This window comes from Aquarana catesbeiana, linkage group LG03, assembly GCF_042186555.1.
Source record: "Aquarana catesbeiana isolate 2022-GZ linkage group LG03, ASM4218655v1, whole genome shotgun sequence".
Taxonomy (NCBI): Eukaryota; Metazoa; Chordata; class Amphibia; order Anura; family Ranidae; genus Aquarana; species Aquarana catesbeiana.
In genome coordinates this window covers 184,036,698-184,051,611 of record NC_133326.1, presented here as the reverse complement: position 1 = coordinate 184,051,611, position 14,914 = coordinate 184,036,698, and the positions used below count along the sequence as shown (strand labels likewise).

At 41.7% G+C, this 14,914-nt stretch overlaps 1 protein-coding gene across 1 annotated transcript in view; it reads left to right on the top strand.

Moving 5' to 3' along the window:
* The window catches only part of RSBN1L (round spermatid basic protein 1 like), a 125,014-nt gene that overhangs the window by 88,383 nt on the left and 21,717 nt on the right, over positions 1-14,914 (top strand). Inside the window, exons 6-7 of the mRNA XM_073619591.1 lie at positions 7,710-7,877; positions 14,628-14,736. Of these exons, the coding sequence (XP_073475692.1) occupies positions 7,710-7,877; positions 14,628-14,736 (277 nt within the window). The remainder of the gene's footprint in view (positions 1-7,709; positions 7,878-14,627; positions 14,737-14,914) is intronic.

Genomic DNA, 14,914 nt, shown 5'->3' with positions numbered 1-14,914 from the left:
TCTTTTGAAGAGATTCCAAGGGATGATTTCTCTGCATTTGGCATGGGCAGTGGGAGAGGTAAGTATTTTTTTGCTTTACAAGGAAGTTTTTTTTCTTTATGGGCACTTTCTTGTTATCAGTAATCTCTTTAAAACACGCATTAATAATTACAGTCAGTCTCTAGAGATCAAAAGTGCTTGGAAAACTTGTTATTTGATTGCAATATTGATTCCTGCACTCATGACAGTTTACATTTTTGCATTGAAATAAATAATGGTTGTCACTGGCGTGGGGCAGTAATCTCCATCTTAAAGTTGAAGTTCCACGCTAGTCTTAAAGTGTATGTTAAAGCATTTGCTTTATTGTCCATTGAGGTACACAGAAATGTAGTAAAATTCATAGACTTCAGGGTTATACAGAAGGTTTGGAAGTTGGCAAAAAAATGTTAACTTACCCCATATAATGCCGCCTCCATGCCTCGTTTTTTATTTGCTAGTGTACAAGGTGGTTGGATGCCTTTTTCTCAACTCCGATTAATTTTATTTTTTATTTCTTTATGCTCTTTTATTTTTTCTGCATTTGAAATATTCTGTAGATTTATTTATTCATTGCTGTCTTCAGTCAAAACATCAAGAAGCGCAGTGTTAAGCTAGTCTCTACACAGCAGCTATGCGGATCAGCATATCCTCAGTTTTGGAAGCCATATCCTGACTCCGCTGGACAGAGAATTGTGGGGCTAGCATGGAACGTGACTCTCTCGCACTGGGTTCCACAGTGTGATGTTTTCCAGGCCATTGTGTTCTTTGTTCGCTGCAGAGTGCTCTCCACGTTCACAGCCATGGCAAAGCTTCTAGTGTGACCCAGTCTCTGAAGACCCCTTTGAGAGTAAGGCCATCTGGAAGCCATATCTGAACTCTACTGTACTGTAAAATTGAGTGTTTGCCTGGAATATGATCTTTGAGCACTGGACTCTGCATCTTGGCATTTTTAGAAATTTGTGTAATGTGTTTAGTCACAGAAGGCTCTCCAGGTCCAAAGCTGTGGCACAGCCTGTGGTGTGACCCAGGCTCTTATGACTCCTTTGAGAGTAAGATCATCTGGCCTGCATCTATATCTGAACTCCACTGCACTGTAGGATTGCAGGATTTATCTTAAATGTGACATTTGGGCATTGAACTCTGCATCATGGTACTTTCAGGCATTTGTGTACTGTGTTAGCCACAAAGAGGCTCTTTAGTTCCAGAGTCATGGCACATCCTCTGATAAGACCCATTCACTGAGGACTCCAATGTTGTCCAAGACTGGCTGGGCTGGAGCACTGGGAAAAATCTAACAGTTGGTACTATTGGTTGCATTTTACATTTCCCACCACCACCATCTTAAGACAGTGAAGGTAGGGCTAAGAGGAACTGAGTTCTGGCATTTTCTGCAAGGTGGAGTGTTGCGCACTCACTCCACATTCCTTCTTTCGCCAATCATCCTTGATGAAGCAATTTTCCTGTTGATGTTTGTTCCTGAGCCACCTTGTGGATAATCAGGTCTTGGATTCCGCTTCTGTCACCTGCGGCCATCTGCAACCTTTATCTGTATCAGCTGCTTGGATTTGTGAGTACAAAAGACCTTGGTTCACTTTGGACCTATCTTACCGTTATGCTGTACAACATATCTTTCCAAAGACACACAGAGGACAGTCCTGGTGCAACAGGTGACCTCAGCCCATACTCCTCTATTGTAGCTATGGGTAAATTCTCTGTATACCCAAAAGGAACAGACACTTGCATCATTAATCCAGACAACCCTATATTAATAGTGGTCCCAGGACCTGAGTCTTGTACAGCTCCATATTGCGTGGTTGAGACCTCCCATATGTACCCAAGACCCTTATAATAGATCCATTTTGTATTTGTCTCTGCACAGTTAATACAGCAAATTATTCAAGTGTTGCAAAAATTCCATAAGATTCTGGCTTACAAGGAGTCATTGATATATAGTGCATTCTACCCTACAATTGGAGGATCAATCTGCTGTTGTAGGCATGGGGTCATTTAGAGCTGTTTCTTCCCACTCGCTGTGTAAAACCTTCTCTGCCTATTGAAAACAACCTGTGAATCATATTCCTCCTGACAAGCTGAAAGAGCTTTTTTTCTTTTTGAAAGGATATTTACAGATTATCTTGTCTCTGCCCATTGTAGGCAACTCTATTCATCCACCTTGACAATACATACCACCAAACTGGTTGATTTATCACCTTTAGGGATTTCACTATTAATTGGAGTCCGTACTGGGGACTCATTTTGAGCAGTCTGGCATAAATGCCTGTCCCTTATTGGGGTTGACTCAGATTTGTGGATCAGCTTTTTTAAACAAGAACGCTCTTTGGTCTTGGTGCTTTTGAAGCTGTTGCCGTGCCTTGTGTTTCAGCTGCAGTCTCTTGCAGGAATCTGACCTTGTGTTTTGCATGTGGTTAAAGCAGAACTAAACCACTGAATGAATGGCCTCCCTCTGCCTCTGTTTTTTTCCAGGCTTGGTTTGAGTTCCTTGCATCTTGTGGTTTTCCGATTCCTATCTTTATAGAAATGTATCCCTGAGAGCATTAATTCCATTTGATGCAAAATAAACAAAGCATATCCTCATAACTCCCCCTTCCTGGCATACAGGAGGTTATTGAGGGATTAAGGTACTTTTCACATGGTCTCCCTTCTCTTGTTTGTCCTTCAGAACTTTTCATTGATCATTCTTTTAAAGAATCTAATTGGTCAATGCACAACACTGATCCTTCAGAACACCCTGTCCTGCTAACTGGGAATTTTCTCTTTACTCTGATCCTCCATCCTGGAACGATTTTCCTTAGGGATGTATGCTTCCCTAATTCGTCTAGTGTCAAAATGCATCCTTGCTTTCTCCCGGAAAATATCTATCTTCTATACGAGTCCTATACTTTCTTGTAAGATCAGTAGACAAAACATTCTATTACCTGGCAGCAGAGTTCTCCTAAGTGGGGATAGTGCTAGCCTGGAAACCTCCATGGGTCCTTCTTGCTGGAAAATTGATCCATTCCTACTTCTACATTTTGCCTTTTACAGGGGTTCCTAGTAGACATGTGCAATTTGTTTCGTTACGAATTCATTTTTTGTCAAAATACGGCAAATTTGTTAATTCGGAAATATTCAAATTAACGAAAACCTGTTTCACGAATTTGTCCAGAAATTCTGAAATTGAAAGATTCGAAAATTCAAAAATAAGAACGAAAATTCTAAAGTCTGAAATAATAACTAACTGATAATAACTATTACTAAGTATTAAATTATAGGTATTGGAATTTCCTTTCAAATTTGGCTGTTAGTGAACGTAATGAATACGAATTTATCCAAAGTTATGAATTATCCAAAATAAGGAATGTCACATCTAAACGAATGGAAAGTAACAAATTAATAATATTTAATAATAAAAACGTTTTATTATTATTAATTCGTTACGTTCCATTTGTTTAGATGCAGCATTCGTTATTTCGGATAATTTGTAACTTCTAATAAATTTGTATTCGTTATGTTCACTAACAGCCAAATTTGAAAGGAAATTCCAATACCTATAATTTAATTGTTATCAGTGAGTTATTTTGGTTTTTAAAATGTTCCCATTTTTTCGTTCTTTCGAATTTTAGGATATTCTTTCTTATTTTCAGGTTTTCTTTCTTTTCGAATTTCTAAATTTTCTAATTTACGAATTTATTCGAAATAATGAATTTCAATCATAACGAATGACCCAAAAACGGGGAAAAAAAAAAGAAACAAACATTAATTTTTTTGGCAGTGCACATGTCTAGTTCCTAGAATCATGTTCCTAATACACAGGCAGGCAAGCTATTCTATGGCTTCTTGGACCATGATAGGCCTTTGGATATGAGTTGGAAGGTATCCTCATCTTTCTAGTCATGAGACTCCTGATGTCCTTGTAGGCTAGTATTACAATGTTTTCTCCTCCTTTTTACATAGTTGCTATAGATCACCTCAACCTTTCATTTGTGGGATGACTACTTTTAACCAGTTTATAGTTTTCTTTCCTATTACAGTTTAGATTATTGCTGGGAAGGGCTATTACATCCAGGCATATCTTTTTAGAGGTTACTAAGCGGGATGTTCTTGGCCCAAGACCCAGACAGAGCACCGTATACTGTATGTGGCTGAGGCTACATATAGTTTATACAGCCGCTGCAACTGTTAGTGAATGAAATAGTTTGCTTTGTCCAAACAAATTATTTAAAGTTAAATGAAATCGAGATCAGCTATAACCTGGGGCAGTCTTTTTTATTTTATTTAGACATGTCTTATTTATTTAAGGGTTAATGGTGTTCCATTTTTGACTCTTAACTGCTGGTGGCTCTTTTGGTTTGGGCATCAATTATTTGTTCAACTTCAATGCGATCAAGGGTGAGCTATTCTAGGCTTCAGCCTTTACCTTAGTCCTTATGTGATAGAAAAAGGTATAGGCTGGTTTCACACTGACATTCCGTTTTTTTTTTGTTCAGTTCAGTCACAAATGCCTTCATCCTAGGGGGGGCGGGTGCTTTGGGGCAGGAGGGCTCTGCGCCCCGCACCCCAAAGCACCTTGCCCCCATGTTGATGGGGTCAAGGGCCTCTTCCCATCAACCCTGGCTGGTGGTTGTCGGGGTCTGCGGGCGGGGGGCTTATCGGAATCTGATCCCGGGCCCCTCCATGTGAATGGGTATCGGGTACATACTACCCTTACCCTTTCACCAAAAAGGCACTGAAATGTAAAAAAAAAAAAAAAAAACAAGAGTCGGTTTTTTGACTATTAGTAGCTCTGTCTTCTCCTGGTGCCGTCCTCTCTGCCGCCATCTCTTCCCGCCACCCTCTTCTCCTCCCGCCACCATCTTCCCCATGCTCAGATAAAGGTCTGGTATGGATTTTGGGGGGGACCCCATGCCATTTTTTAAAAAAAAAAATTGGTGTGGGGGGGTCCCCTCTGAATCTATACTAGACCGAAGGGCCTGGTATAGACCGGGGGGGGGGGGGGGGGGGCTCCACGCCGTTCTTATATACAGTGTGTTTAATGAAAAAAAAAAGGGGGGGGGTTTAAAAATGGATGTAAGCGGATCGTCTGCTAACATCCGTTTTTCGATCGTTTGATTTTTTTATAGATGATAAAAATTGGGTTTTATCCTTCATAAAAAACGGAGCTTAGCGGCGACGGATGTCAGCGGATTATCCGCTAATGTCCGCTATCCCATATAGATATATGTATATCCGTTTTTCGTATGTCAACGGAGGGATGAAAAACTAACATATGGAGTGGCCATGTGAAAGGGGCCTTAGAGATATAATTTCCAAGAGCATAAGGCTTCATTCTCATGAGGCGGATTTGCTGCCACGGAATTCGCCAGGTCAGCGAGAGATCTCTCCGTTGATCTCCGCTGAGCCGAGGGATGACAGGTCCCTCTCTGCTCACTGAGCGAGGAGGGGCTTGTCGAGCGCCGCTGGTTGCTATTTAGAGATCGGACGAAAACGGACAGCATGTCTGTTTTCATCAGATCTCATCCGATCCACCGAGGATGGATGCGAACGTAGGGCCATCCATCCCATCCATCTGATTTTAGCGGATCGGACCGGGTCGGATGTCAGCGGACATGTCACCGCTGACATCCGTCGCTCTGTAGACTAGCATGAAGTGCCCGTTCAGGTCTGCCGACAGTGTGAAAGGGGCCTAAGACTGCAACATCTTATCAATGATGGTACATATATTTTCAGTAAAATGTAGCATGGTTAGAAAACATTTATACGAAAACCTTTGCAGTTTGCTTTTGATCTGCCTCTGCAGTGCGTCCTGCGTTTTAGCGCATAGGTTTTTACACTTTTTCGATGCGTTTTGTATGTTGTTTGTTTTTTGGGGTTTTTTTTTTTTTTTTTTTTTGTTTTTTGTTTTTTTTGCCGATTTGTTGCCATTTAAAAAAAAAAAAAAAAAAAAAAAATACACGTCAAGAACAAACTACATGTTTTTCGACAGATTCTCCATTGAAGTCTATTGAACCAAAAAGCACTGTTCTGCGTTTAAAAAAGTCCCTGACCCTTTCCAAAAAAGGCAGCAGCTGAAAAAAAGCATAGATGTGAGCATGTCCCATAGGAAACTATGTCAAATGGACTGAAGTGCGTTTCTGCAAAGCTGCAAAAAAGACACATTGGTTTGAACCAGGCTTTAGGGTACAGATATCACTCAATTTAGACATTCGTTTGACGTTCATAGTTGGAAAATTATATGATGGAAGTTATCGTGGAGGGTTATTAACAAAGACTGTCCAATAGTCCCAATGCTTATGAAAATTTTCTAAATAGCCTGCAGAGTAAGCCATAATCTTTTCATAAATATGTATTGGATATATGTGTCTTTTAATCGTAGGTATGTTGGGCACCTCACTAACTTTTTCCACTTTTTAACAAGATGTAAACGAGGCATAAATAGAACATGCATGACCATGGGTCTGAATATTGAAGGGAAGTCCTCTGCGCCAATGCTTAAGAATGGCCAAAGCGGGATTAGGTTTAGTAATACAACCAGTTCAGAGAGAAGGCGGAACATTGCATTCCAAAAGCTTCTAAGATGGAGACATGACCATAACATATGTATCAGCATGCCCACCTGACCACAACCACATCAGCATAAACTTTTGCCTGATTCAGAAAATGTGACTACTGTGTAGGGTGTCATATACCATCTGAAATTAATTTTTGGGACATCTCCCAGTGATTTATGGAGAGAGTGTGTAGTTTTTTACAATTGCCATTTGCCAATTGTCCATCTGTGAGGGAAAGGTGGAGATCCTGCTCCCAGTTTTGATAAATATCACTTTAGACTGCAAGACGTTACAGGAAAGAGTGATACCTTTGGTGACATCTTTAGCCGATGTCCAAAAGGTCCATACTTCCTCTGGAAGTCTAAAGTGCAAGACCACCCCCTTTTTTTTTTATTTATTTATTTATTTTCAATCAAGTTTTCATTAACCCCTTCACATTCACCTAGTAAGATTTCCACATCTGTTAGATTCCTCATTGACTGTTGTCTGCTTTTGGCTGTCCCAAACATTTAAGAATACCCTGTCTTAAGTTAAAGAAAATTTATAATGTTAACGTTTCAAGTAAACATTTTTCAGAGATTTCATCTTGTTTCCTGTTCAGTCTCCAGGATAAAAAGCGAAGGGAAATCTTCCTAGCGGTACACATTTAGCAAAAAATAAACTAGTCTCTTATTTTTTTTTTTTTTAAACTCAAAATGAAGTGTTTGAATTTACATACATTTTGAATTTTCTTTGAAAGTGTTGAAAATAAAAGTACATGTACTCCTCAGGGACTTGAGGTAAGGTGGCCTAAGGGAATACAATTTGTAACTGATCATCTATAGGGAGACCTGGAACATTGTGACCTTTGACCCTAGTGGCACAGTGGATCCAAGCAGTGCATAGTACACATTTGTAGGACACATAGGTTTTTACACTTCAGGTGCATGTATAGGTGACTGTGTAAAAGTCTAAGGATCTTTCAAAGGCTGGATTGTGTCAAACCTATATTGACAGTGGTCCACTTATAGGGAGCAGCAGTGAAAATGACCCAGTTACACAAACTGCAAGTTATTTAACAAAATTAACATGTTAGACATCTTGGGCAACTGGTATTTACAGAGGTTACATTGTGTTTTAACTTTCTTTTTTATTATTCTTTAGAACTACCAATGAAATAAAAAACCTGCAGTACCTACCTCGGGCTAGTGAGCCTCGGGAAATGCTGTTTGAAGATAGGACAAGGGCACATGCTGATCACATAGGACAGGGCTTTGAGCGTCAGACTACCGCAGCTGTAGGTGTACTGAAAGCAGTGCACTGTGGAGAGTGGTAAGCATCTTTGCAATTTCACTGCTTTTTATTTGGTGCATTGCATGCATGTTGATTTCATTCCCTTTTCACCTCCATGAGACATAAAGCATTAGATTACAAAAATATGTAGATTTTGTTCTGTAATGTAATGACCATTTAGCACCGTCTTTTTGAACCAGAGGTAGCTAGGGCTTCCTTGAGCAGCAGGAACAGCAACTTTCTTTTTTTCTGGCAAACAGAGCAAGTTGCTGCACTTAAGGTAACTCCACCTTTTTTATTTTTCAAGTGAATACAAGACTTCCTCTAATTGGTTGAGGTGGAGATCATAATGTCAACTGATCACCTCTCTGCCATGACCAATTAGAGGAAGCTTTGTATTTACTGAAAAATACAAGGCTTCTCCTAAATAAAGATGTGGTATGGGGGCGGCTCTCTATATCCAGTAGTAGATTTACGCACACACATTTAAACACCAGAAAAAAAATGAGGCATAACTATTAGTTATACCCTTTATACCTAGATAATATGTGTTATGCTTTTAGAAAAGGTAAATGCAGGCGAACCAGCATCAACGAGGCCTTTAAAGTGTTACTAAACCCACAACAGTAAAATCAGTCTGTATATGCAGCATAGCATGCTTGTTATACTCACTGTGGAATTGAAGGGGTTAATCCATTGTGTAAAAAGGCTGTTTTATCATTTATGCATAGATCCTCCCCCTCCTGCAATGTCTATCTGGGGAAGGCCAGCTAACACAGGCAGGGTAGCCGACCTGCGCATGTTCAGTTGTCTTTTATGCTGGAGAGAATAATTACTTGTTCTCAGAGCTAGCCAGGTCACATGATATTGACATCACACATGTGGGTGTGTATACAGGCTGTAGTGAAAATCTCCTCCTACCTCGACTCTCAGCACTGGAGAAATTATGAAGTCTATCATGTAACCGTGGTATACAGATCATCCAAAAAAGGTATATAATGGCAGTATTTTAATGTAAAAATAAGATTTATATACTGTGGGCGGGTGGATGAACTATTTTCATTTTACAGGATTTAGTAACACTTTAAGCATTGTTTTTATGTTTATCTGTGAATAGATATTTAGCTCTTATATTTTATTTTATTATTTAGTCTTATATTTTTTTCCACTGAATTTATTTTCATGTGTTTTAGTGTTACCACTATAAAATACCGTATATACTCAAGTATAAGTTGAATTTTTCAGCCCTTTTTTTTGGGCTGAAAGTGCCCCCCTCGACTTATATTCGCGTCACCGCCGTCTGTGTGCATGATCAGCGTGTCATGCAGGCAGACGGCGGCCGGCATGTGATAATTCGTTCGGAGGCTATTCCGGCTTTCAAAAGCCGCACCTCCTGCTCGTCTGTGATAGGCTGTGCACTGACAGCTGTTCAGCCTATCACGGACATTCTCTCATCCTCATCTGTGGTATGAGAATGAGAGAATGTCCGTGATAGGCAGAACAGTCAGCGGTCAGCCTATCACAGATGAGGAGGCGGCGCGGCTTTTGAACAGTGGAATGGCCGCCGAAGTGTATTATCACACGCTGATCGTAGATCGCCACAGGGAGGCTGCACAGGACACATACACATGTACAGGGACACATGCACAGGGCACAGGGACACATGCACAGGGCACAGGGACACATGCACAGGGCACAGGGACACATGCACAGGGCACAGGGACACAGGGACACATGCACAGGACACAGGGACACATGCACAGGACACAGGGACACATGCACAGGACACATGCACAGGATACAGGTAGGCTGCACAGGACACAGGGAGGCATGCAGCTGCAGATGGGCATTATTGACCCTCTGCATTTCTCACCCTCGTCTTATACTCGGGTCAATAAGTTTTTCCCAGTTTTTTGTGGTAAATTAGGGGCCTCGACTTCTACTCGGATCGACTTATACTCGAGTATATACGGTATACAGGATAAAGTTTTATTCAGGCATAAATGTAGGAGACCTATTTTGTCGCAATAACAATATGTATAAAGTAAATTGCAGAAGTATTCGCATCCCCTGGACTTTTCCACATTTTGTAGTGTCACATTCGTATGGAAAATGCCCAAAAAGCCCTGATGGAATTTAAGAGCCTAATTTAGTTGCAAAAAAGATCAACTGTGAGTGGGAATGATGTAGCGAGCCATGCACATTAGAAGAACATTGCACATTACTAATACTTAGCTAGTGGTAACATTTTTAATTATATATGGTGCTTTAACAAGATGGAGCTAGCCTGAAAACTGACTTCAGTGTGAAAGGGGTCTAAGGAAACAGAGGCACCCGTGGGAAAAAGATCTGCTGACAGTCATTGTAACTGCAAATGCGGCTTACCCTCTGAGTGGGGAGATCTATCTGATGAGTGCAACTACACAGTGGGGAGCATGAGTGATACACAGGCACCGCTCATTTGTGTGGCGTTTGCTGCATCTTTACTCACCTTATTTTAAAGACTTTTGGCATCTGACGTGACTTCACCAATGGACTTTGTTATATTATAACAACTTAAAGTGGTGTTCCACCCCAAAAAAAAAAAAAATACATGAATGTGCCTAAAAATAAAAAAAAAAAACATTTGGAATTTTTTTTTTTTTTTTTTACTCGCCTCTAAATGCCTGTTGCTAGGGGGGTCCCTCGTAGTCTGCCTCTTTCAGTGCCTGGGCTGGTGACATCACTTCCCCTCGGCACAGGAAGGGCTCAGCTCTGCTCCCTCACTCTTGTCAATCATCAAGAGCGGCCAATCACTGCACGCGGCGCCGCTCGCGCATGCGTAGTGGGTGCCCGGCTGTGAAGCCACAGCCCGGCGCCCACAGTTGCAATGCCGGCGCCAGCAAACGGAGGGGGAGACGAGCGGGGCTTCGATCCCCCGCATCGCTTGACCCTGGGACAGGTAAGTGTCCAATTTTAAAGTCTGCAGCTGCAGTATTTGTAGCTGCTGACTTTTAATTTTTTTTTTTTTTTTTAATGGGAACCCCGCTTTAACGTTGGAGCACTTTACAATTTATTCATGCACATGTAAAATATATATATATATAGACACACACACACAATCTCACAAAAGTGAGTACATCCCTCACATGTTTGTAAATATTTTATTATATCTTTTCATGTGATAACACTGAAGAAATTACACTTTGCTACAATGTAGTGAGTGTACAGCTTGTATAACAGTGTAAATTTGCTGTCCCCTCAAAATAACTCAACACACAGCCATTAATGTCTAAACCACTGGCAACAAAAGTGAGTACACCCCTAAGTGAAAATGTCCAAATTGGGCCCAATTACCCATTTTCCCTCCCCGATGTCATGTGACTCGTTAGTGTTACAAAGTCTCAGGTGTGAATGGGGAGCAAGTGTGTTAAATTTGGTGTTATCGCTCTCACTCATACTGGTCACTGGTAGTTCAACATGGCACCTCATAGCAAAGAACTCCCTGAGGATCTGAAAAAAATAATTGTTGCTCTACGTAAAGATGGCCTAGGCTAATTGCCAAGACACTGAAACTGAGCTGCAGCACAGTGGCCAAGACCATACAGCGGTTTAACAGGACAGGTTCCACTCAGAACAGGCCTCGCCATAGTTTGCCAAAGAAGTTGAGTGCACGTGCTCAGCATCATATCCAGAGGTTGTCTTTGGAAAATAGACATATGAGTGTTGCCAGCATTGCTGCAGAGGTTGAAGGGGTGGGGGTCAGCCTGTCAGTGCTCAGGCCACACGCTGAACACTGCATCAAATTGGTTTGCATGGCTGTCATCCCAGAAGGAAGCCTCTTCTAAAGATGATGCACATATAAGCCCGCAAACAGTTTGCTGAAGACAAGCAGACTAAGGACATGGATTACTGGAACCATGTCCTGTGGTCTGATGAGACCAAGATACGTATTTGGTCCAGATGGTGTCAAGCGTGTGTGGCGGCAACCAGGTGAGGAGTACAAAGACAAGTGTGTATTGTCTACAGTCAAGCATGGTGGTGGGAGTGTCATGGTCTGGGGCTGCCGGCACTGGGAGCTACAGTTCATTGAGGGAACAATGAATGCCAACATGTACTGTGACATACTGAAGCAGAGCATGATCCCCTCCCTTCGGAAACTGGGCCGCAGGGCAGTATTCTAACATAACTACCCCAAACTCACCTCCAAGACAACCACTGCCTTGTTAAAGAAGCTGAGGGTAAAGGTGATGGACTGGCCAAGCATGTCTCCAGACCTAAACCCTATTGAGCATCTGTGGGGCATCCTCAAACGGAAGGTGGAAGAGCGCAAGGTCTCTAACATCCACCAGCTCCGTGATGTCGTCATGGAGGAGTGTTTGGGGTTGTTATGTTGGAATACTGCCCTTGTGGCCCAGTCTCCGAAGGGAGGGAATCATGCTCTGCATCAGTATGTCACAGTACATGTTGGCATTCATGGTTCCCTCAATGAACTGTAGCTCCCCAGTGTCGGCAGCACTCATGCAGCCCCAGACCATGACACTCCCACCACCATGCTTGACTGTAGGCAAGACACACTTGTCTTTGTACTCCTCACCTGGTTGTCACCACACACGCTTGACACCATCTGAACCAAATAAGTTTATCTTGGTCTCATCAGACCACAGGACCATGGTTCCAGTAATCCATGTCCTTAGTCTGCTTGTCTTCAGCAAACTGCGGGTTTCTTGTGCATAATCTTTAGAAGAGGCTTCCTTCTGGGACGACAGCCATGCAGACCAATTTGATGCGGTGTGCAGCGTATGGTCTAAATACTGACAAACTGACCCCCCCACCCCCTCAACCTCTGCAGCAATGCTGGCAGCACTCATATGTCTATTTTCCAAAGAAAACCTCTGGATATGACGCTGAGCACGTGCACTCAACTTAACCATGGCGAGGCCTGTTCTTGTTAAACAACTGTATGGTCTCGGCTGCCATGCTCCAGCTCGGTTTTAGGTTTTTGGCAATCTTCTTATATCCTAGGCCATCTTTATGTAGAGCAGCCATTCTTTTTTTCAGATCTTCAGGGTTCTTTGCCATGAGGTGCCATGTTGAACTTCCAGTGACCAGTATGAGAGAGTGAGAGCGATAACACCACATTTAACACACCTACCCATTCACACCTGAGACTTTGTAACACTTAGGAGTCACATGACATCGGGGAGGGAAAATGGCTTATTGGGCCCAATTTGGACCTTTTCACTTAGGGGTGTACTCACTTTTGTTGCCAGCGGTTTAGACATTAATGGCTGTGTTGAGTTATTTTGAGGGGACAGCAAATTTTACAATGTTATACAAGCTGTACACTCACTACTTTACATTGTAGCAAAGTGTAATTTCTTCAGTGTTGTCAGATGAAAAGATATAATAAAATATTTACAGAAATGTGAGGGGTGTACTCACTTTTGTGAGATACTGTGTGTGTGTGTATCTATCTAGATGGATAGATATCGATATATATAAACACACACACCGGCCACTTTATTAGGTACACCTGTTCAATTTCTTGGTAACACAAATTGCTAATCAGCAAATCGCATGATAACTCAATGCATTTAGGCATCTAGATGTGGTAAAGATGACTTGCTGAAGTTCAAACCGAGCATCAGAATGTGGAAGAAAGGGGATTTAAGAGACTTTGAACGTGGCATGGTTGTTGGTGCCAGATTGGCTGATCTGCGTATTTCAAAAACTGCTGATCATTTGCGATTTTCACGCACAACCATCTCTAAGGTTTACAGAGAATGGTCCAAAAAAGAGAAATTATCCAGTGAGCGGCAATTGTGTGGATGAAAATTGTTTGTTGATGTCAGAGGAGAATGGGCAGACTGGTTCGAGATGATAGAAAGGCAACAGTAACTCAAATAACAGCTCGTTATAACCAAGGTATTTAGAATACAATCTCTTAACTCACAGCACATCGAACCTTGAAGCAGATACAGAAGCAGAAGACCTCACCGTGTGTCACTCCTGTCAGCTAAGAACAGTTCAGGCTGGTGGTTTAATGATGTGGGGGATATTTTCTTGGCACACTTTGGGCCCCTTAGTACCAATTGAGCATTGTTTAAATGCCACGGCCAGCCTGAGTATTGTTGCTGACCATGTCCATCCATTTATGACCACAGTGTCCTTCTAGCAGGATAATGCATCATGTCACAAAGCTCAAATCAGCTCAAACTGGTTTCTTGAACGTGTTAATGAGGTCACTGTACTCCAATGGCCTCCACAGTCAACCAGAACTCAACCCAATAGTGCACCTTTGGAATGTGGTGGAACAGAGGATTCGCATCATGAATGTGCAGCCGACAAGACTTCGACTGCAACAGCAGTCAAACAGCAACTGCGACAATCATATCAATATGGATCAAAATCTCTGAGGAATGTTTCCAACACCTTGTTGAATCTTTGGCACTAATAATTCAGTTCTGAAGGGAAAAGGGGGTCCAACACAGTCCTAGCAAAGTGTACCTAATAATAAAGTGGCCAGTGAGTGTATATACTGTATATCATATAATTTAGTATAGTTTGATTTTTTTTTTATTTCTACTATGACATGTAAGGGACTTTTTAATGACATTAAAAGTTGGTAATGCAGAGGTGGCATTGCTAATATCCTGTGAATTCTCAGTACATGGTGACTGCACTGTGAACCCACAAACATTTGATCTCTGTTTTGCCTCATTATTATGGATTAATAACCGGATACTTCAAAGTATAACTGCACACTCTTGCCTCTTGTAAAAAAAAAAAAATCTGTTTCCTTTCTAGGAATGAACAACCTCGGATAACCAAAGATGTAATATGTTTTCATGCTGAAGACTTCTTAGAGGTGGTGCAAAGATTACAGTTAGACCTGCATGAACCACCATTATCACAGGTAAGTGGAACATACCATGAAGATAATACCGGATTGAAGGAAATTGGCATTTGGCTTTCCTTCCGTACTAGGAACAAAGGCTGGCAATTGTGGGCAGAATCTGCATCCTCTGATTTTATGCAGCGGCTCAGAAATTGGGGGGAAAAAAATGAGATCTGCTTTCAAATGTCACTGCAGT